Below are 24,772 nucleotides of genomic sequence, written 5' to 3'. Positions count from 1 at the left end.
GAAATTGCGGACTTCGTTATATCGAAGCTTCGTTATCAGAGGTAACGTTAACCGAGGTATGCCTGTATATATATATATATATATATATATATCCAATATTTTAAATTAAATAAAACATAAGCCAGTAGTATGGCAAAAACTGTAGAGCAAAAATTAACATAAAAATAGCCCAAATAAACAAATGAACGAAAAAAAGGATAGATATAAATAGTAGCCCAGAAACCCTTATATAATTTCGAACTTTAAATCCAATTAACAAAAACTATACAAAATTTAGGATAATGCCAATTACATATTAATTTAGTGGTACCCCCACCGAGAGGTACCAGTTCCGAAAGACGTGAAATATCACCAAAAGAGGGTTAAAGGAACTACCAAACAATAACAAAATCAAAATAAATTAGACTGACCATCATGCCCCATATGGACAGAGGACCACGAGGTCAATAATGGTCATGGAATCGCTGAATTTCAATCGCTATACAAATCGTCGCCATGGTGAAAAGATCGAAGTACCAATTCACCCTCCCTCCTCCGATCGATCCACCAATGCAGAGGATTTGCACAGCGGTGGTCCTTATGCAGCGAAAAATAATTTATAGAACAGAGAGCACTCTCTGTTCTATAAATGATGGTCAGTCTAATTTATTTTGATTTTGTTATTGTTTGGTAGTTCCTTTAACCCTCTTTTGGTGATATTTCACGTCTTTCGGAACTGGTACCTCTAGGTGGGGGTACCGCTAAATTAATATGTAATTGGCATTATCCTAAATTTTGTATAGTTTTTGTTAATTGGATTTAAAGTTCGAAATTATATAAGGGTTTCTGGGCTACTATTTATATCTATCCTTTTTTTATTTGGGTTATTTTTATGTTAATTTTCGCTCTACAGTTTTTGCCATACTACTGGCTTATGTTTTATTTTATTTAATTTAAAATATTGGATGTATTTCAGCTTAATATGGAGGAATTGCATGTCGCTGCCTCTAATGAATGCTTAATTATTTATTTATTTATTCATTTTATTATAATTTAACTTATGTTAATATTTAATATAATTTAATGATAGTATATATATATATATATATTATAAAGTTTTATATATATTTCACATCTTTTTAAAAATAATGTCCTTCTATACTAGTGCATGAAAGCCTTCTGATGCTACCGGACTGTCTCACTGAATTTTATATGCTAAAAGGAATACATTATTCCTTTTAGCATATAAAAATGCACCCCCAAGCTTATCATAATACATGGTACATTGTGGTACAATCACTAAGACTCAACAGTCTTAGTGACTGTCCTATCCAACTGTCTGACCACTTTCCATACTATAATATCTGTTATAAATTACTGTGTATGTGTCTAGACACAGACAAAAAAAAAAACTTATATTATTTAGAGTATCTAATAGATAAACATGTGCTTTTTGCTTACAGGACTGAAATCAGAGTATAATGTTAACCTTGTTTTCTATGTTTACAGATATACCAGTTGTGACTATAGAAGAAAGTGTTTTCCACCATGAAACAAAGTTAGTGAGTGGCAAGTGGTTATAGAATTTGGCATATCTAAGGGACATCCTATTAAAGAAGCAACTGAATTTGCTGATATTTCAGAAAAAACAGTAAAAAAGCTAAAATCAACCAGAAATCACCAACAGAACTTTTATTGAAAGCCTAAGCCAAGTGATCATGATCAGCAATGAATATCACATCTGGTAAAAGAAAAACAATTTTGAACAATGTAAAGATAATAGCATAACATGGATCCTTGGAGTATGGTCCCCCTGAAAAAGACCAACGCTAACAGCTGCACATAAAAATGTCTGGCAAATATAGGCTAAACACGTAAAACTATACAGGCAAAATCTGGAGGGGAAGATGATAGTTGGGTATATTACAGGCAAAATGACACTGAAGAGCATGACAGAAACTCTTTAGGCAGACTGAATAGGTAAGTAACTAGTTTCATTATGGGTTACTTCAAACTACCTCTTGTAGCCTGAGTATGTGCACTGAAAATACATTATACGGCAATAGTTTTTGAACAAACTGAATAACTACTATTTATCCCAGCATGTTAAAAAGAGTATATAGGTCTCTAACATCCTAGATCTGGTTCCCACTAATTAGCCTAAATGTATCAAAAACTCAACTGGGAGGTACCAATAATGAAGTATCATAAACCACAATATCATAAAATGGGTTGTATCTAAAGAAACCTACGTGGCCAAAGTTAAAAGTGAGATTTTCCAACTTCAAGAGAGGAGACTACAAGGGATAGAGAACATTTCTTGAGCATGATTAACTGAGGAGACTACTATCAGACTGCCTAGATATTTATACTTCAAAAGAGGAGACTACAAGAGATAGAGATATTTCTTGAGCTTGATTAACTGAACAGATTAACCTCAGATGGTCTAGATTGTCTGTCCTGTCTAGATAGTCCTGCATTACTTCTTTATTTTTCTGGAAGAGAAATCAAGCTTACGTCTGTTACTCACTCACCCTTTATGGATTCAAATCTGACCAATTTGGTAAATTACACTGATGTACTCATTAAACAAATGAATATAGGTGACAATTTTGACATTACATAAACTAGACTTCAGTGAAGCCTTTGATACCTCCTTCATGGAAGGCTGCTTTATAAACTGGAAGAAGTTAGAGTTACTGATAAGATTCTACACTAGATTACAAGTTGGCTAAAGGATAGGAGACAGAGGGTTTTCATAAATGGTCAGAGTGGACCAATGTAACAAGTGGAGCTGCATATTGGATCCCATCATATATCTAATTTTCATAAATGATAGTGATGAGGGTATCTAATCCAAGCCAGGATAGAATGCATAAAAAAGACTTTGATCAGTTGCAGCACATATGGTCCAAAAAATGGCAAGCAAAGTTTAATGTTTCTAAATGTAAAACAGAACACAACAGAACATGTAACTGAAAGAATTTGGAAGGGCTATGGCCTCAATCTATGGGGAATTCACTTGACATGGGAGGAATCAAAGTTAATGCAATAGCATCATTGTTATATGTAAGAGAATCATTGAAATGGTGAAAATGACATCATTTTTATCATATCTCACATTGTAAATACTTTCACGAGGATAAAAATGATGATAAATGATAAAAACAATGTGCCATTTTCACCATTTTGGTGATTCACTTACATATAACAATGATGCTATTGCTAACTATTATGTCAAGTGAATTCTCCGTAGATTGAGGCCACAGCCCTTCCAAATTCCTCCAGTCTATACCGTTGTATACCATCTGACATCTCTCATATTGCAAAGTTATACTTTCTAACTAGGTTGTCACTTTTCAACACCAGGGTACCTACCCACCCGCCAATAAGAGGCCAAACAGCCTTGAAATAGCTGTCTGAGTGGTGGTATCCACTGAGAATAAGTAACAACTGTCTTTTCCCTGGTGAAGCCTTGCTTATTTGAGGTAGTGCAATATCAGGCAGGTCATTATGAAGGTATTCAATATGAGATATGATAAAAACTATGACATTTTCACCATTTTATGATTCACATATGTATAATAATGATGTTATTGCACTAATTATTACATCAGAACATGTAACCCCAGGATGTCTCAACATAAATCCTGGAATTACATATAACCTAGAAGAAGCTAAAGGAGGTTCATAATCTAGTCACCCTACACTCGGGGTAGTGGAGAATGAAAAAGACCTGGGGGTAATTGTGCAGTCAGACACAAAGTTTTCAAAGCAGTGCAGACAGGATGCCAAAGCAACTCATGGGGGTCTTATCAATGATATACAAGAACTTTGCTAGCAGGGATAAGGAGGTCATTATCCCTTTGTATAAGGCAATGGTTAGGCTAAACCTTGAGAGTACTGCATGAGTCTAGAGGCCTCATTTTAGGAAGGCTACAGATTTGCTTGAATGAGTACAGAGGAGGGCAATGAGATCAGTGAGGGAAAGGGATGCTCTTACCAAGACAGGCTTAACTTCTACAGATTGCAGCATCTCGAGACTAGGTACCTGTGAGATGATCTGACTGAGGTGTATAAGGCTTTGAATGGTTTGAGCAACTTGAGAGGACATAAATTCAAATCGAGGAAAGACAGTTTCAGAATAGATTGTGTGGAAATTTTTCTTCAGCCAGCGAGTCGTTGATTGCTGGAACAAGCTTCCATCTGTCACTGTGGAAGTTGATAGATTAAATAGATTCAAGGAAGAACTGGAAAAACTATTGGATGGAATGGATAGGTGAAATGGGAAAGATTTTTTTTTTTTTTTTTTTGGCTGATGGTGCATAACTACACTCAGGAAGGTGGAGAATGAAAAAGACCTGGGGGTAATTGTGCAGTCAGATATGAAGTTCTCTGATTAGTGCAGATGGGCTCCCAGAGCAGATCATGGAATTTTGTCAATGATATATAGGAATTTTGCTAGCAGAGACAAGGAGGTGATTATCCCCCTATATAACGCAATGGTTGGGCCACACCTTGAGTACTGTATACAGGTCTGGAGGCCTCATTTTAGGAAGGATGTAGAGTTGCTAGAATGAGTACAGAGAAAGGCAATGACATTGGTGAGAGGAACAAAGGGATGCGCTTACGAAGAAAGGCTTAAGTTCTGCAAGTTGCAGCATCTGGAGATTAGGCACCTGTGAGGTGATCTGATCAAGGTGCATAAGGACTAAAATGGTTTGAGCAGGCTCAATGCTGAGGGGACACTTCCACTTGCTCAGATTAAGAACCTGAGGGGACATAGATTCAAACTGAAGAAACACAGTTGTAGAATAGATGTGCAGAAGTTTTCCTTTAGCCAGCGTGTAGGTGATTACTGGAACAGACTTACATCTGTTGCTGTGGAAGTTGATAGCTTAAATAAATTTGAGGTGTACTAGACAAACATTTGGAGTAACCGGATGGGTGAAATGGCAAGGTTTTTTTTTTTTTTTTTTTTTTTTGCTGATGCTGTATAAGCTTGTTTTCTTGCATCATATGTCCAAACTAATGCTAATGTTAATAAGCTTGCTATCTTGCATAATATTAGCATTTCTTGTAATGCTAATAATGAAAAAGACTTTCTTCGTAAGAGCAACCCTTTGCTCCATTCACTAATCTTGTTGCCCTTCTCTGTACTCATTCAAACAGCTCTACATCGTTCTTAAAATGAGGCCTCCAGACCTGTATATAGTACTCAAGGTGTGGCCTGACCATTGCCTTATACAATGGGATAATCACTGCTAGAAAAATTCCTGTATATCATTGACAAGACAACATGACCTACTTTTGCAGACCGTCTGCACTGCTCAGAAAACTTCATATCTGCCTGCACAATTATCCCCAGGTCCTTTTTACTCTACCATTGTCAGTGTAGTAGCACACAGTTGATACATTACTCTGGGGTTGCCGCTTCCCATATGAAGTACTTTACATTTGTCAATGTTGAACTTCAGTTGCCACCTCTCAGACCATCTGCTCAACTTTTCTAGATCCTGTTGCAGCAGCGTACTGTCATTAGTGTCATTAACAACTCTGCCGACCTTTATATTGTCTGCAAACTTGGACATTAAGCCTGATATACCATCATCAATATTATTAATGAATACAGAAAACAACAATGGACCCAACACTGAACCCTGGGGGACATTAGTCCATGAAGAGTAGTGTCCATTGATTACCACTCTCTGTCTTCTCCCACTCAACCATCCCTTATTCCATAGCAGCGATTTGTCTCCAATGCCACACTGCTCCAATTTGTGCAGCAGTTTTCCATGTGCAACAGTATCAAAATCCAAATATATGATATCAAAATATTCTTTGTATTCAGTTCCTTTGTGACTGCATCATAGTATCCAATCAAACTGGTGAGACATGATTTCCCCTTAAGAAACCCATGCTGTGTCTGAGCTATAACTGAAGTCTTGTCCAGATGATTCTGCGATGCTTCTTTAACCAGTGCCTCCATTAATTTCCCTGGAATGGAAGTTAAACTAACAGGTCTGTAATTACTTGTGTCTCCCTTTGTCCTCCTTTGTGGATTGGGGTAACATTTGTACATTTCCTGTCCATGGGTACCTCCCTTGAGTCCAAGGAAGCTCTCATAATTATGGCTAAGGGTTTGCTTACTTCCTTTAATATAACTGGATAGATTCTATCCACCCCAGGTGCCTTCCTTATGTTTATCTTCAACAATTTCTCCTCCACTTTACTCTCAGTTATTAGCTTACTGCCAGAGTTTACACCAGAGTAATGTATCAACTGGGTGGAACTAGACTCGTTGTAGTGCAGAATGAAAAGGACCTCGGGGTAAATGTGCAGTCAGATATGAAGTTCTGACATCGGAAACACCATAGCGGGTTTCGAATATATGGTCTGACATTGCATACCAGATATCCAGCCTTAATGGATTTTATTTTTTTATGTAAACCCCAAACACATGAGAGATATCAGAACCTATAGTACTTAGTACCATGCTTGGGTTGGAGGTTGAGAAGACAAAAGAAGATATTTGTTGACATTGGACTTGAACTTCTATAGACTGTAATTTTCAGTAAATACGTATGAAGGAAGGTTGTTCCTTCATACGTATTTATTTATTCAATGGTAGTTGAATAAATAAATACGTATGAAGATTGTTTGTGAAGAAGTTTGTGAGAAAAAGATCAAGCGTGTTGGCTGTATGATTAGGATTGTGACCACGTATATTTGTGAAACGAATTAGGAAGTGCTTGTATGTTGGACGATGTGGTGTGTTAAATGTCAATATCAGATTGCCATCTTTTCTGGTGGAGATTCTCTTTACTTGAATAACACCTTGTTCTTTAAGTATCTCCTCTTCAGACACACCTAGTAAATCCCAGTCTGAGATCACTCCTTTGGAGGAGTTCAGTGACCTGTGGGGTGTCACAGTTACTGGTAGTCTTGTAAAGAGTTTAATGCTCAAAAGTCACTCTGAATGTTTAGTGTTAGAGGTCTCTATGAGGATGTCTCATGACCTCAGTCTTTTTACAGACTTGGGAGATCCAGCTCTACTTTCTAATTCCTTTTGGACTCTAAATGGTGAGAGTTTTCCAATTGCATTTTCACCAGTTGAGTGGATGATTAAGAAAGTTGGAATAGGATAATTCTCTGTCTCAGTTTTTTGGCATTTGGTAGTTCCTGCATTAGAACTCTCTTTCATTTTGGATGTCTGGGGTGCATCTGGCAGCCCAGATAAGTCAGAGTTTGATTTTCTCATGACACGCTGTTTTTGGCCCAGGGAGATTGTCTTTTTCTCCGTGGTTACCAGCCCCACTATGTGGAGGCAAGAGCAGTGCCACTTAGTGACCCAAGCGAAGAAGAAGAAAGGGTTAGTATAAACTAAAAATAAAAAAGTTATTAAAGAAAGGTGATTTTCCTTTCTAGGTTATAGTAATTGGATAAATGTATTTAAAAGTAATATTCAAGAGTTACTGGTAACTCTTGAGTATTACTATAACTCTAAAGTAATACTCAAGAGTCTTATGAAACTCAGGAGAAACATATTTACAGTTAAGCATACTAGATAATCACTATGAAAGTCGCTGTGGTCACTAATATTGCTTGGCACTCGGGGCCTTAGCCAGAAGGTGGTTGATAGTTGGAACAAACTTCCATCTGTTGTAGTGGAGGTCAGCAACTTAAATAAGTACAAGGCAGAACTAGACAAACATTTGGAGTGAATAGATCGGTGAAATGGGAAGGTTTTTTTTTTTTTGGCTGATGCTAATGCTAATAATTAAAACTTTGAAAAATAAAATACTTTGCTATCATATCTATGTTATATATGTGAAAAAAAATATATTTTTAAATGTATCAAAAAATATATTTTTAAATGTATCAAAAAATATTTTAAGTAGCTTACTTTAATTTCATCCTTCTTCTGGACAACTTTTATATTCAGTTTTTTAGTTGTGTGCAATTTATGAGAAGACTTATCGGTGAATTTGGGTGTTTTTTTTTTCAGTGTATCCGATATCACAATCTTCTTTGAGAACATACCAGGAACTGCTGCCCTGAAGGAATGACTAGGAAGAGATGAAGCAGCCTTTAAAGCCAAAACTGTTTTAGGATGTTTAACTCTAGGAAGGGTAAAAATTTTACGTTTCCTTGGTCTTCCAGGTCCTTTCTTGACTTGAAATTTATCTAGTTCACTTGAAAAATAAAATAATTAATTCAATATAAAAAAGCAAAGTAGTTAAAAATTAAGAACATATGGCATATTTTGATGGTTACATATACTAATAATAAATTGATAATAATAGTCACACTAAAAATATAATACAATACAATTGTATAATACAAATAAAAAATTGTATAATACAAATAAAAAATAAAGAAGCATAATCTACCAATTAATATGTACAGTCAGTTCTGCTATAAAGTGGTACGTGTTCCCAAAAATATCCACATTATGGTATTTCGTGTATTAAAAACAACAGGGATAGGAGTAGAGCACTAAAAAAAAAAAAAAATGTTCAGTCTGGCAAGAAAAACAATAAAAAAAGTTAGAAACACAATAAAATTGCTAACAGGCTTAAACATCTTAAATTTCTAATAAATAAATAATTACAGTAAATATAGCACTTTACCTTGACAAGATATGAAGTTTAATTGATATCTGTTCACTGTCATTTTCTTTTTTTTTTTGGATTGTAAAATTTAAAACAGTAAAAAAGCTAAGCAATCAATAATGATGAACATGGGATGCACAAATTGCACAAGTGAGCCAAGTTTACAAAGCTTAAAAAATAGGAATGAAGAGAAGATTCTGAAAATATATTTATGTTTTTTATGTGATTGAAGATTTCATGGAAGGGGAAAACGACTGCCTCGTGTTGTTTAAGTGTAAATCAGTGTAAATCCTCGTGTTTAAGTGTAAATCAGACCCATTAGACTACATGATGTGCCTCCCATCCAACTGCATCCACCTTTGCATTCCTGGCATACCAAATATGCCATATTTTCATATTTTTCAGTTGGTGCCCAAGATCAGTGGCTTCTATAAAGTTCCTGTGCACTGTAGTTTAGTCTTTGTATGGTTATTCACATGGTGCTGGCACTGATGTTTTGTAATGATTCTGCATTAAATGTGATGTCTAGAGCACATTATCAAGTGTAATCATTGACAACAGCAATTACACTTGATAATCACTGAACACTTCCCCTTCCCTCCAACACATTACATTTGCAGCCACAGTTGTGCCTGTTCAAAGATGTTTTACTTGTAATTTTCCATCTTTGAATACTGAACAAGTGCAGCCATCCTCTCCACTGGAACAAATGTGCAGCAATTGTACCGTTTTGGAAGTCTAAGATCCTGTCTATTCCCCACTGCTGGTGAACTGATTGAACATTAGTTGGGTCATATAGCTTTATAGCACTTTCCTGCACACGTCACACACATGTGATCCCTCCCTTCAATTTACATAATTTTGCATAGATTGTTGCATATAGCCCAAACTTCCATGGTCCTAATAAAATGTCCATTCAATGCAAATGTTTCTAGTGTGATACTAATTCACAAGAACAATTAGACTTTATTTGAAGTGAAACAAGCACACAAATGTAATGTGATAAGAGTAATAACAAGTGTGATCTGATGAATTTCTTTTATCAATAATAACTTTGTTTTTTATAATTTTAAAAAAATCACCATGTAAATTAGTTATCATCTGGGTAAGATTTTTACCTAGTGTATATATCATCAGCATAAACTTCAATTAAATTTTTTTTATTGCAGTGAAAATATCACTTAAATAAATATTAAATAATAATGATCCTGACTGTGATACCCTGCGTCACACCCCTTTTGATGCTATGCTTAATTACATTTGTTCCATCAGCATCCACCACCAGTTTTCTAATACTAAAATAAATAACTAATAAATTAAGTACCCATTCCCTCAGTCTAACTTTGTTCTTGCTCGACTTACTCTTTAACCTTTTTGCAATTTTTCCTATTACAAATTTATAGCCAAACACTAGCATGAAATTGTCAAAAATCAAGTAAAGGTCAAAATCAAAGTATTTCTAAATAAAAAAATCAAAAAAAAAATTTTAAAAATTCAAGTCATTACTTTTTTTTTTTTTTTGATGATATAATATCTTCTAAGTTCATATCACTTAATTCAATTTCTGGATCTGAATTCCAGAGAATTTCTTCAATTTCAGCTTATGTAAGCCCATATAACTTAGGATCTTATTGAAAGGTTGTGCCCTCCTACACTGATTTCTGAGGTTATCATAAATAAATGTTAAGAGATGGCATCATGTCCCTGTAGAATTTCAGATAATCTCTACATACATATACAGACACTATGTAATTTGTTGACACTGTGCAGAAACAACCTTCAAAACATATATGTAGGATTATACTCCACAGAGCCCACACATTACTGCTTTAGCAATAGCCATCATTATTTTCCTGGCACAAGTCACACTTACAGGTTTGAAGTTACCACTTCACCCTCTGAACTACTTCTATGAATAGGAGATACATTTCCACATCTCCAGTCTACAGGAACTTTCCCTGAATCCAAGGATATTCTCATTATTATAATTAAAAGGTTGATTACCACTTCTGCTATTTCTTTAAATATAATTGAATATATTCCATTAGGCCCAGGTACTTTGTTCACTTTTAGCTGAAACAGTTATTTATACAAAAATTTAAATTTTGATCAGTATTAGATAGACATCTGCTAATCTCATCTCTAAAAATTTCTTTGTGTGAATGTAGATGCAAAATATTTATTCAGTTTGTCAGAAACTTTTACAGGATTATCTATGATCCTGTACAAGTTGGTTCAGCCATATTTCAAAGAAAGAGAGACAAAGCATCACCAAATTTGTCAAGAAAGTATATTATGCCTACTCTGAAATGAAACTCTAAGATTAAGATAAGTTGTATGCTTCTCAATTTTAGTTTCAAGTTTGCCATGTTAAATTCTTAAAACAATAAAAATGAGGCCAGACAAAATAATGCATATTGGAATTCTTGTGGTTCTGAGTTCCAAATAGCCAAGGCAGAAAAAGCATGGTGCAAGTGCACCACCTTGCACCATGGACTTCGAAGTAATGCACAATTTTTAATATTTTCATAAATTTATTGAAACATAAGATATTGCATGTATTTGAAAATTTGGTGAACAAAAAATTTATTCTCACAAGCACCACCTTGCAAAATATCCTGCTGGCACCCATGGAAGAAAGGTCAATGAATAATAGAATTCCTGTGGTTTGGCATATACCTAAGAACTGAACAAATTAACAGGGAATTTCTTATCAAGTTCTTCCAACCACATGAGACCTATAGCACACAGACTCAATGTGTTTATTTTTCTTTTCCGATATAAAACCTTTAAAAGGTTATATCAGAGTCCAAATCTGATGACTAATGCTGGTCAGTCAGAAATCTGGTTGCATAAAAATGCCAAGGAGGACATAATGAGAAATTAGCACTTGAAGAATAAGCTGTACATACCCAGATATAATTTGACAACTAATCTGAAAAATATCATTCATGAAAAGTTGGGTAGCCCAAAAAAAGTTCCTGTTACCTCCACTACACACAACTGGGGTTGATGATGAAACAATTTTTGAAAGTATTGAAAGAATAGTAACAGCTTTGTACATAAAAATAGAAGTCAGTACAAATAAGTCTTTGTAATAACTTCAATTAATATTAACACTACATGAACAGTTTGAAAAAATGATGTATTAAGTCAAATACAATTGAATATTATGATGTGATCACAAAGGAACTGGATGCAAACAATAATTTTGATATCATATATTTAGATCTTAGAAAGGCATTTGATACTGTTGCACATAGAAGGCTGCTGAACAAATTGGAGCAGTGCGGCATTGGAGGCAAATTGCTGCTAAGGATAAAGGGATGGTTGAGTGAGAGAAGACAGAGAGTGGTAATCAATGGACAATGCTCTTTGTGGACCAATGTCATTAGTGGAGTCCCCCAAGGTTCAGCATTGGGTCCATTGTTGTTTACCGTATTTATTAATGATATTGATGATGGTATATCAGGCTTAAAGTCTAAGTTTGCATATGATATGAAGGTTGGCAGGGTTGTTAATGACACTAATGATGGTACGCTACTGCAACCGGATCTAGAAAAGTTGAGCAGATGGGTTGAGAGGCAGCAACTAAAGTTTAACATTGACAAATGTAAAGTACTGCATATGGGAAGCAGTAACCCCAGAGTAAAGTATCAACCGTGTGGTATTACACTGACAGTGGTAGAAAGTGAAAAGGACCTGGGGTTATTGTGCAGGCAGATATGAAGTTTTCTGGGCAGTGCAGACGGTCTGCAAGAGTAGCTCATGGTGTCTTGTCAATGATATACAATTATTTTTCTAGCAGGGATAAGGAGGTGATTATCCCCTTGTATAAGGCAATGGTCGGGCCACACCTTGAGTACTGTATACAGGTCTGGAGGCCTCATTTTAAGAAGGATGTAGAGCTTTTGGAACGAGTACAGAAAAGGGCAACAAAATTATTGAATGGAACAAAGGGTTGCTCTTATGAAGAAAGTCTTAAGTTTTGCAAATTACAGTGTCTGGAGCCTAGGCACTTGCGAGGTGATCTGATGGAGATGTATAAGGCCTTGAATGGTTTGAGCATGCTCAATGTTGATGGGATTCTTCCTCTTGCTCTGAATAATCGCCTGAGAGGGCATAAATTCAAATTGAGGAAAGACAGTTGTAGAATAGATGTGCAGAAGTTTGCCTTTAGCCAACGGATAGTTGATTGCTGGAACAGACTTCCATCTGTTATTGTGTAAGTTGATAATTTAAATAGATTAAAGGCAGAACTAGACAAACATTTGGAGCAAATGGATGGGTGAAATGAGATTTTTTTTTTTTTTTTCCCCACTGATGCTGTAAAAACTTGCTTTCTTGCATCATAGGCCTCTACTAATGCTAATGCTAAATAAAATGCATGGGATGTTTCAAAAATGTTACTCAAAACTTCTTTGAGATTATTGTTGTTACTGCTGTTATGATTTATAGAATGCATTAGGACTTCTCATGACCAAGAAGAGTCCAAATTTCAAACTAATTATTGAAATCATGCTGATGAAGAACATCTTTGGGTTGCGATGTGAACCTTAATGATCACCATTGCATTCCCATTTTGACAACTTTTCTAAAATTCTTGACAGTGTAGGAGAACAATAAAAAATATTGCACTGGAATAAATACAATGTTATCCCCCCCCAGATAATCAGTCATAACTACAAATTATAAAAAATAAAAGGTAAAACAGTAAAAAAGGTTTATTAATATAATCCTATCAAATTAATTATATTTAATAAAGTAAAATAACTAATCAGACACAATTCTCTTTATTACTCCATATTAATGAAAAACAATTTTCTACTTTTATAATTCACTATAATAACACAGCACATAGTGTTCTGTCATTTGAAGTAAATCACTTGTTAATACTGCCTTTTGTGTTCCAGAGAGAAACAAATAAAAACTTTTATATCCTTTTCTTGATTGTTTAACCAGATAAATGATACATTTGTTTAGCATACATCTAAACAATAACTTAATTCACCATATTTAAATGCAGTCCATATAAATTTAGAGCTAATAAGTATCAGTCTACATAATTTCTCTATTATGAAGTCAACAGGAATTACCTTTATTTTTGATATAGGACTTCTTTTCCAACCAACTCTCCAAGTCCAATGCATTAACAATTCTTTGTAAAGGCGATATAAAATTTTAAAAAAATGTTAAACATCTTCCCCACTGTCAGAACAATAGTGTCCCAAACTCCACAGTCTCAATATTGAGTGCTCAACCCAAATTCGGTCTACAACCACCGTACCTCTGCCAGCAAGCTGGTTGTAGACCGAAGTTGGGTTGAGTGCTAAATAATGAGACTGTGGGGTTTGGAACACTATTGTTCTGACAGTGGGGAAAATGTTTAAATTTTTTTATAAATTTTATATCTCCTTTACAAAGAATTGTTAATGTGTTGGACTAGGAGAGTTGGTTGAAAAAGAAGCATCCTATATCAAAAATAAAGGTAATCCCTGTTAATTTCATAATATAATAGAATACAGGAATTATCGAGCACTTAATAGTTCTCTATTATCAAAAATAATTTCTCTATGTAACCAAAGAAAGTAAATTTGTTTGCTTATTATCATTTAGAATAATTTGAGCTACTGAATATCAAAATACTTACTCTTTTTCCTTCCTTGGTTGCAAGCGTGCCAATTCCTTCTGCTTTTCTTTATATTTCTTTTGAAGTTCAGCAAGCCTTATCCTCATTTCTAGTTCTGCTGCATCCATGTTTTCAGGAGAAAAGCCCAAATGGTATGGACTTCCAATTGTATGAGAGGGAGATGATGGCTTTCCAGTGAAAGGACAAATAGAAACTTTTAAGGCAGAAGGATCATCTTTTGCCGGTGAACGATAACTGGCTTCTAGTTTATCAACATTTTCATCAAAAGTATAACAATCATATATATCTTTAACTTCAAAAAAGGCACAATCTTTTTTTGTATCAGTTTCTTGGGAATTCAAATTTTCTTCCAGAAATCTCTGTTCTGCTAATGCACACAAAAGACCCAGACCATCTGTGCAAGATGTATCAATGCTATTATAATTTGATCTAAAATCCTTCTCTGGTGGTTGTGAAGTCTCTTGTTGCTTTTCTTGTTGAAGCTTCTGGTCCATACCATCCTGGTTTTCAGAAATGAGTGTAATGGAGGCTGCTTTTTCTTCACTTCTTTCTTCATCATTATCTTCTTCTTTATTTTCTTCTTTATCTTCTACTTTACCTTCTATTTTATCTTCTTCTTTTTTATCAAATACATCTTTCTCTTGCTTTAAAAGTGCTCCTTGTTCTCTAGAAGCAAATTCCTCAATACTATCAACTAATAAATTTAATCCATGATGATCAATAAAATCCATAACAGGCTGACTTTCAACTGGGAGTATTGGGGCTAATTCTGCTTCTGATTCTTCAATTTCAAGTAGTGACTGAGTTTCTGCAACCTGAGTGACTTGAGTAACCTGAGCTTTGTGATCTGTTTTCAGACCATCAACTTCCGAAATTACAAAATCATCATCATCTTCATCTGTTTTTTGCTCTACTATTGCTGTTGGTGCCACTGCTCCTACTACTTCAGATCTTTCATCATCAGTTTCTTCTTTGGGAGGCTCTGTGAGTATTGTTTCTGTCTGATTAGCTGAGTCTGACATTTCTACCTTATGATCCTCTTCATCATCTTCTGAGTTAGTTTGTAAATCCATATCAACCTGAATAGCAGTAGTAACAGATTGTGTTTGGTTGGATAATTTGACTTGAGTACTTTCTCTACATGCAACTCCATCACTCTCATTATCACTTTCTTCTTCACCATCATCCAAACATTCATCAGATACAGAAACCTGCACAGACTGTTCTAATGCACTACTAGATGGTATGGGTGGTGGTGAAGGGGTAACAGAATGAAGTGGTGATGTTCCTTGTGATCGTTTTCCAAAATCTGTCTGAATAGCTGCTGTTGTCTGGGAGTGTGCTAAATGAACAACTGTGGAAGACTCTAGTATATAAGAAAATGAAGAAGGATCACATTGGGCAGGAAATGTGGCATAAGCAAATGTTTGGCCAGATGAAAGGGGAAGTCCTCCAACAGCCGACTGAACTGTTTCTTCAATCTTCTCTTCAACTACATGTGTTTTTCCTTCAAGAGTCTTAAAATTTGAAACATCTGTTCCGTCACAAGGCAAGGAACAACCTTCGGATGCATCAGCCATTTTAACAGTTTCATTCTAAAATAACAAAGTTGAGCAAATTAATTTTTAAAGATTCAGTTATTAATATCAATATAATATTAATTATTGATATATTAAAATATATTAATCGTCAATAAAAGAATCACAGTATTATTAATATATTAATAAAGTATTAATAGTATTGCATATTAATGTTCCAATAGATATATGAAATAAAATCATAATCTTAATACAAAATTTCACAACATATTACTGAAATGCAGTTATTTCCAAACAAAAAACTCCATTAAAAAATGTCTGCAAAAATAATGAAACTCACTGAGCTTGATTTTATGTGTATGCAGAATTTAGTATTGTAAATGCTGCAAGGAAGTAAACTTACATACCTTGTTTTCAAACCTTCATACTAAACTCAAGACTCTCTTAATAAGAATACCATTTGTATCCTTAACACTTGAGTTGATGCATGGAGTACGATGGCCTTCCAGAACAATTAAAACTGTTTCCCACGATTGGTAATTTCAGCCTTAAGCACCTTCCTAATCAACATTAATTCATATTTTATGTGTACAGGCAACCCCCATATAACACGATGTCTACAACACGGTTCAAGAATTTCGGGAAATCTCGCATAACACTGTTATGCGAGATTTTCTGAGCTTTTGTGCTGGGAAAACTCTGATATTGTGTTAGATGTAATTTTCAATGTTTCCATTCCTTTTTGTGAATCTCTGCTGTTGACACGCTAGTCATTATCGCATTTGTGATATTTTTCTAAAGCACATTTCTGGAGGTCATTACCATAAAACAATTTGCACTTTCCAGTTTATTGGGCTTTTCTGTTAGTGTAATCAATTATAAACAGGTAGTAAACTCTATCTTCTTGCATTTTCTATAGTACCGATAGCTGGAATTCTGTGGGTTTTCATGTTATTATGATGAAATGTGTTTCCCCTTCCATGGTGGCTCACGGTTCGTACCTGTGAGCCACCAAATACAGAGGATGTGGAAAGGTCAGGGAATGACCACGGCATATCCCCGGAGCAATATGGTCTTAGTTGCTAATGCTCCTAAAAACAAATAACATCATAACATCACCCTTCCATGAAATATTCAATCATAAAAAAACATAAATAACCTCAGGGGCTCATATCTGGTTAGTAATGGGCTTGGCACACTCAGGGTCCTGAGCTGGATATCTTTTTTGGTGATTCCCTTGCCTTCACTTCTGACTCTTATTCTCTCTCTCTCAGGGTAATTCAGAAATTTTTTTTTTGGCTGGTGTAGCCTAAGCCTCAGGCTTTCTTGCACCATATGGCTAATAATAATAATAATTATTATTATTATTATAATGTTGTAATAATAGTGCAGTAACCACTGGGGAGCAATGGCCCAGTGGATACTGGACTACCAGACTGATGGACTCGGGTTCGAGTACTGTCTTGGCAGAAGTGAGTGCGGCTCCATCACATTGGGAGACCGGTATAATAATAGTAATAAAATTTAATAAATAAATAAACATTGTGAAAGTTGCTCCAAGGGATCTACCTACCCCAAGATCAGAGTGGCGGCTGAGACAGATTGTGGCGCCGTATGGTGTCAACATCAAGAACTACCACTGGACATAAGCCGAAGCTAAACAGGTCCACCTCCATAGATAGATGATGTCTCAGAGAAATATTATTCATACTGCATCGAGTGTGGCACAGGATAAAGTCACTCATCTTCAGGCCTTAGACAGGGGGGTCGGTTTGAAATTCACAGATGGTCTACTAAGGAAGACAGTGGAGTAAGTGGTGCTGTTCCCCGGTATGGCTACCACAAGAGAAGGGCAAGACCATCCAGCACCACCAACTGGAAGTGCTACCTGCACAACTCAGGAAGGAAGAAAACGCCAACGCATGAAGTGGAGCATAGTAATGAATATGTACATCATGCAATCATACTACGAAGTAATGAAGCTAGTGATCGATATGACAACTTACAGGGCGAGACTTCATACCAAGTGGCTGGAACAATTCCCAAATATTCATGTCACCGAACAGCGAATAGCGGACCAGAGAAAGGCCATTGTCACGAAGAACCTGATAGCTCCTGCAATCTTGGAAAAAATCAAGCAGGACATGAGCAATCAACTACAAAGGATAAAGAATACTGAACCAGAGGAGGAAGAGCAAGAAGAAATACAACCCACAGCAGCTGAAGTGGAAAGAGACGAGGTCATGATCAGAGGCCCTTGTGGAGAGTCACAGACCACCTCAATTGGCAAATAACACTGCATTACCTCAACAACAATGGTACAACACTGGAGGCCATCCACACAGCCGTGTATTGTGCTATTTTTTTTGTTATTTGGTTTTTTTTAGGAGCATTAGCAACTAAGGCCATATTGCTCCAGGATATGCGGTGGTCATTCCCTGACCTTTCCGCATCCTCCGTATTTGGTGGTGACGGGCTCGAACCCCGGTCTAATCAAGAAGCATGTGCTACGCACTGCTGCTCCTTCCCACCTGGCTACGGAGGCGCTATGTATTTTGCTGCTGTAGCAGCCACTAGCATTAATGGAAGAGAAACGAGAGACCAACAGCAGAAGAACCAAAAACAGAAGGAACCGCAGCTTGGGAAAGAAGACTTCAGCAGAAGATAGAAGAATTAAGAGTCATGATAGGCCAATTAACCCACGACCAATGGGGCAATAGGAGTAAGAAATTAAATGGGAGAGTGAAGAGCATCCTCAAGAGAGACAGCATCCACAGCAAACATGAGACAAAAAAATCAGAGAATAGGAGAGTACTTGGACACATTGAAGCAGAACCCCTTGCACTCAGTAAGAGACTGCATGATACAAAGAGAGCTCCCAGAGGAAAATAAACAACCGAATCTTCAATGAGGACCAAAGACGGAAAAGAAGGGAACGGACCACCCAAACAGAAGGCAATTAAGGAGTTCTCATGAAACATGTAGAGCAGGGAAGTAAGACATAACAGCCAAGCCCCCTGGATAGAACTAGAATGCAAGAAAACCAAACACATACAAGAAATGAAAGAGTGGGAGATTTGGGAAGAAGAAGTAAAACAGACGATCAAGAACTCTCACAACTGGCAAACTCCAGGAACAGATAACGTCCACAACTACTGGTACAAGAAGCTCACTTGCACACACAAGCACCTGGCAGAGCAGTTCACCCGAATGATAAGGAACCCAGAGACAATCCCGAAGTTTCTCACTCAAGGAATCATATATCTGAAGCCTAAAGATGAAGAAACAAGAAACTCGGCAAAATACAGGCCAATCACATGCCCCCGAACAATGCACACGATCCTGACCAGCTGCATAACCAGAAAGATATCAGACCACTTGGAGAGCCAGAACATAATGGCCGAACAGCAGAAAGGATGCAAGGGGTTGAGCAGCAAAGGATGCAAGGAGCAATTAACCATAGATGCCACGATTATGGAGCAAGCCTACAGGAAGCACTGCAACATGTACACAGCCTACATTGATTACCGCAAGGCCTTTGACACCGTGCCTCATAGCTGGCTAATAGAGCCACTGAACATCTACAAAGTCAATCCGATAGGGACAAACTTTCCTAGGAGAAACAATGGCGAAAGGGAGTACCACCATTAAAGTCAAAAACATCACAACCAGGCCAATCCCCATCGGGAGAGGAATTTTTCAGGGAGATGTCCTGAGTCCATTGTGGTTCTATCTAGCTCTTAACCCGCTATCTACCATGCTCAACAGTAGCAAGTACGGATATAACCTCAAAGAAGGAAGAACGAACCTGTACACCCTCACCCAGCTGATGTACATGGATGACATAAAGTTCTATGCGGGAACCGAGAAGCAGCTCCAGCAACTATTTCAGATCAACAAAGAATTCGGCAATGATGTTAGGATGGAATTTGGTCTAGACAAATGCAAGACCTATGGATTGCACCAGGGAAAATTAGTCAACCGAAACTTCCAGCTGTAGACTGGTAAACACATAGGTGTTTAAGGCTTTAACTGTGTTCCCTCCATTCAGCTTTGCATTCAGCAGGCTTCTGAGTCTCTGATGGTATTTTTCGATAAGACAGGACTTAATTTACTTGTGCTGTAACTGCTGAGCCAGCATGATCCTCAAGTATTTGTAGACCTCTCCCTCTGCCGTGGCTTCGATCTCTTTAACAGTCTACATTTTCATTTCATTTGAGTGAGCTTCCATCTCAGTTGCCACCCAGATTTTCATCCATATGCAACCAATTCTCATTTAGTATATCAGTCTCAACCTTAGTTGTAAAAACCAATATATAAAGACCAAATGGTCAACTCAAATCAAACAAACAAAATAACATTAAAAGACCAAATGGTCAACTCAAATCAAACAAACAAAATAACATTAATCGACCATTCAGCCTTGTGGTGGGGATGGGCAATCACACCTCTCTTTACCAGTTCCAGCTGTAGACTGGTAAAGAGAGGTGTGATTGCCCATCCCCACCACAAGGCTGAATGGTCGATTAATGTTATTTTGTTTGTTTGATTTGAGTTGACCATTTGGTCTTTATATATTGGTTTTTACAACTAAGGTTGAGACTGATATACTAAATGAGAATTGGTTGCATATGGATGAAAATCCGGGTGGCAACTGAGATGGAAGCTCACTCAAATGAAATGAAAATGTAGACTGGTAAAGAGATCGAAGCCACGGCAGAGGGAGAGGTCTACAAATACTTGAGGATCATACTGGCTCAGCAGTTACAGCACAAGTAAATTAAGTCCTGTCTTATTGAAAAATACCATCAGAGACTCAGAAGCCTGCTGAATGCAAAGCTGAATGGAGGGAACACAGTTAAAGCCTTAAACACCTATGCACTCCCAGTGCTAACATACTCCTTCAGGGATCATAGATTGGACTAACACCGAACTAGAGGATATCATGAGAAAGACAGGGACAGTGATGACCAAGAGCCGCCAACACAACCCAAAGTAAGTCGTGGAGAGACTGACAATAACTCGAAAAGAAGGAGGAAGGGGCCTGATACACCTCATCGAGCAACAGAAAACAGCGATTGATAACCTGAAGGATTACTTCCAGAAACAAGCAGCAGCACTCTACCACGCCATAAGGAGGATAGACAAGCAATATACCTCACTCAACCTAAGTAATGAGTCCCCTCCAAGCCAGGAGGCACAAACGAAGCTATAAAGATTGGCAGAGAAGAGACTCCATGGCAGACACTACAATGATCACCATCAAGATCACATAGATAAAATTGTTTCCAATGCATGGCTCACAAGCAGGACGCTCTTCCCCGAGACTGAAGGATTCATGCTCGCCATCCAAGACCAGGTAATCAACACAAGGAACTATAGAAAATACATTGCCAAGGAGCCCAGAGTGTCCAATGACACATGTCGATGATGCCACCTGTCCTCAGAAACGATCCAACACATCACTGCGGGATGCAAGGCGATCACCCAGACGGAGTACACTAATAGACACAACCAGGTAGCCAGGATAATACATCAGAAGCTAGCAAGGAAATACCAGTTGATCGAAGAAAGTGTGCCATACTACAAGTATGAACCCCAGGCAGTATTAGAGACCCGAACCCACAAGCTGTACTGGGACTGCACCATAATAACGGATAGGACAATCCTGCACAACAGACCAGACTTAACCATTGTGGACAAGAAGGAAAAGGCTACCTATCTGCTTGACATAGCAGTACCCAACACTGGTAACCTGCAGGAAACCCATGGGGGAAAAATCAGGAAGGGCACCATAACTGTGGTTGACACGATGATCGTTACTTGTTGCATATGCCACATCTCTTTGATCTATCTTAGGTTCGTGTACTATTACGGAGACCTATTAAAGCCTAGCAGCAATAGGTTGTTATTTGGTTTTTAGGAGCATTAGCAACTAAGGCCATATTGTTCCAGGGATATGCGGTGGTCATTCACTGACCTTTCGGCATCCTCCGTATTTGGTGGTCACGGGCTTGAACCCCGGTCTAATCAAGAAGCATGTGCTACGCACTTCTGCTCCTGCCCACCTGGCTACGGAGGCACCACCAGCAATAGGTCTCCCAGCGAACACCTGTAGGATAGTCAGAGAGTTCCTCGACCAACAGTAACACCAGACATAATAAAAACTACCCTGTGTAATTATTTGCAATACCCGTCACGAGGTGGAACCCCAATCAGGGAGAAATAATATAAGAGCAATAATAATAATAAAATGTTCAGAAACTCATTACTCCGAATCTCACTTGTGTGTGTGTGTGTGTGTGTGTGTATCGTTACTTGTTGCATATGCCACATCTCTTTGATCTCCTGTCTTAGGTTCACCTGTAGAACACCTGTAGGATAGTCAGAGAGTTCCTCGACCAACAATAACACCAGACATAACATCAACCACCCTGTGTAATTGGTAGCAATACCCATCACAAGATTGAACCCCAATCAGGGAGAAATAATATAAGAGCAATAATAATAATAAAATGTTCAGAAACTCATTACTCCGTATCTCACTTGTGTGTATAGTGTTTGTTGCAACTTGTGCGTGTCATGTTCTTTTTTATTAATTGCTTATCATTTTTACTGTTTTAAATTTTACAACCAAAAAAAAAGTCAGTGAAGAGAAATATCAATTAGTTAATATGTACATATTACAGTACATATTAATTAAACTAATACAGAGAGCAGCAGAAGATACACAAAATCTAGATGTTACAGAAGAGATTGTGCTTAGTAGCGATGAAGAGGAAGAAAATTAAATTAATGTACATTATCTGACATATAAGTATCACAGTTTGTAAGGTAAGATGTTTGTTCAGTTATTACCATTATAAAAATAAAGTTAAAATATTAAATTATTACGACTATAAAAATTAAGTTTCCGATAGTTATATATATATATAAATATATATATATAAAAAAGGCGTATTTTTATTAGGCATTGGAATGTAACCCCCCCCCCCCTTCTACTGGTTCTTAGTCCCATATAACACGGTTTCACATTACATGAGATTTTGTAGGAACCAAACTACCATGTTATACGAGGGTTACCTGTAATTTGAGATCTGATGTATGTGTGAGTAGTTTAAGTAATTTGAGCACAAATTAATCTGGAGGACATACAACCATGCTTGTTTCGATTTCAGAATGTAATGCTCTTGTTCACTAGCTAATCACATAGTTATTTTATTCTAATCTTGTTATTTTGGTATCTGTTTTGATTCTAGAGTGAAATATTCCAATCCATTATGTAATCATGCAGTTATTTATATGTAATCACCTACAGAAATTCTTTACAATGCTACATGACATATGTTGCAATTATCAGAAGTGATTATTCATGCATTAAGAATCTGCAGTTAAAAGAACTACATAGTGGCAGTGATCACAGTGAATGATGTGGGATTTACTTAAAGATGTAATTACTATTAAGGGTAAAAAGCCCAGTTTTTGCTTTCATAAAGGTGACAACATTGGTCTCAGAGTTTTTAACTCAATACAGTGGATCCAAGTGATGATACCATCGACAAACTAAATGGGAAGCATTCAAGAAAATAATCATAGAAAATACCAGGGTTTTAATTACCAAAAAAATCAGTAATGAGTAATGGGTTTGTAAGAAATACTGTTCTAGGCTTAGACCTAAATGGATGTCAGATGAACTAATGAGACACGTTGCAGAGAAAAAAAATACATGGGGCACATAAATTATCAGGTGATACAGAAGCCTATGGTAGACATAAATTAGTCTGCAATCAAGTTGCAAAGTATGTTAGGCAAGCTAAGGCAGATTATGGCAAATCTTGACAAAGGATGCAAAGACTCCTTTACTTATGTAAAGGAGTCTTTTATGTATGTAAACACTAAAACAGAGGGGGATGAATCAAATTGGTGTATCTGAAATTATTGGTTTGACTCTTGATGATCCTGCTCAGATGGCTGACAAGCTCAATGAGTATTTTGCATCTACATTCACATACAATAGGAATTCTTTAGGAAAAGGGATTCCACAAGTTTATCAAGCTTTAGGAGAGAGAATTATATGATTTTGTAATAACTGAAAGAAAAGTGGAAGAGAAATTGTTGAAGCTAAACATAAGAAAGGCATGTATGGTGGATGCGATCTATCTAGTTATATTAAGGGAGGCAAGCAAAGGAAGTAAGCAAACTCTTATTCATAATTATGAGAGCATCCTTGGATACAGGTTCCCACAGACTGGAGATGTGCGATTATATCCCCAGTAAATTACCTGTAAGTTTAACTTCTGTTGCAAGGAAAATAATGGAGTCACCGGTAAAAGATGTAATTCAGGATCATTTAGAGAAGGCTACAATTATACTTCAAATGCAGCATGGGTTTATTAAGTGAAATCTTGTTTGACGAATTTGATTGGTTACTACAATGTGGTCACAAAGGAAACAGATGGAAAAAATAATTTTGATATCATATACTTGGATTTCAAGAAAGTTTTTGATACTGTTGCACATAAAAGACTGCTGTACAAATTAGAGCAGTGTGGCATTAAGGGCAAGTTGCTGCTATGGATAAAGGGATGGCCGAGTGGGAGAAGACAGAGTGGTAATCGATGGGCATTGCTCTTCACGTATTTATGTTATTAGTGGAGTTGCTAAGGACTCAGTGTTAGGCCCATTGTTGTTTCCTATATTTATCAGTGATATTGATGAAGGCATAGCAGACAATGTTGAAGTTTGCACATGATACAAAAGTTGTCAGGATGGGTAATGACAGTATGCTACTCCAACAGGATCTAGAAAAGTTAGGCAGATGGGCTGAGAAATGGCAATTAAAGTTTAATGTTGATAAAAGCAAAGCACTGCATACGAGTAGCGGTAACTACAGAGTAATGTACTGAACATGTGGTATTACACTCAGGGTAGTGGAAAATGAAAAAGACCTAGGGGTAATTTTGCAGTCAGATATGAAGTTGTCTGAACAA

The 24,772-nt window shown here is 36.8% G+C and overlaps 1 protein-coding gene across 4 annotated transcripts in view; it reads right to left on the bottom strand.

The window, feature by feature from the left end:
- Window positions 1–24,772, bottom strand: part of LOC150076433 (uncharacterized) — an 840,218-nt gene that overhangs the window by 253,176 nt on the left and 562,270 nt on the right. For all 4 annotated transcript variants that reach the window (XM_090388172.1, XM_090388173.1, XM_090388175.1 and 1 more), the window contains 2 exons: window positions 14,245–15,839; window positions 7,886–8,174 (listed from right to left, as the gene is read on the bottom strand). In XM_090388172.1, coding sequence (XP_090244298.1) covers window positions 7,886–8,174; window positions 14,245–15,839 — 1,884 coding nt within the window. The remainder of the gene's footprint in view (window positions 1–7,885; window positions 8,175–14,244; window positions 15,840–24,772) is intronic.

Source organism: Mastigoproctus giganteus, chromosome 13 (genome assembly GCF_048544385.1).
Source record: "Mastigoproctus giganteus isolate SK-2022 chromosome 13, ASM4854438v1, whole genome shotgun sequence".
Taxonomy (NCBI): Eukaryota; Metazoa; Arthropoda; class Arachnida; order Uropygi; family Thelyphonidae; genus Mastigoproctus; species Mastigoproctus giganteus.
This window is presented reverse-complemented; position numbering and strand designations above follow the sequence as displayed.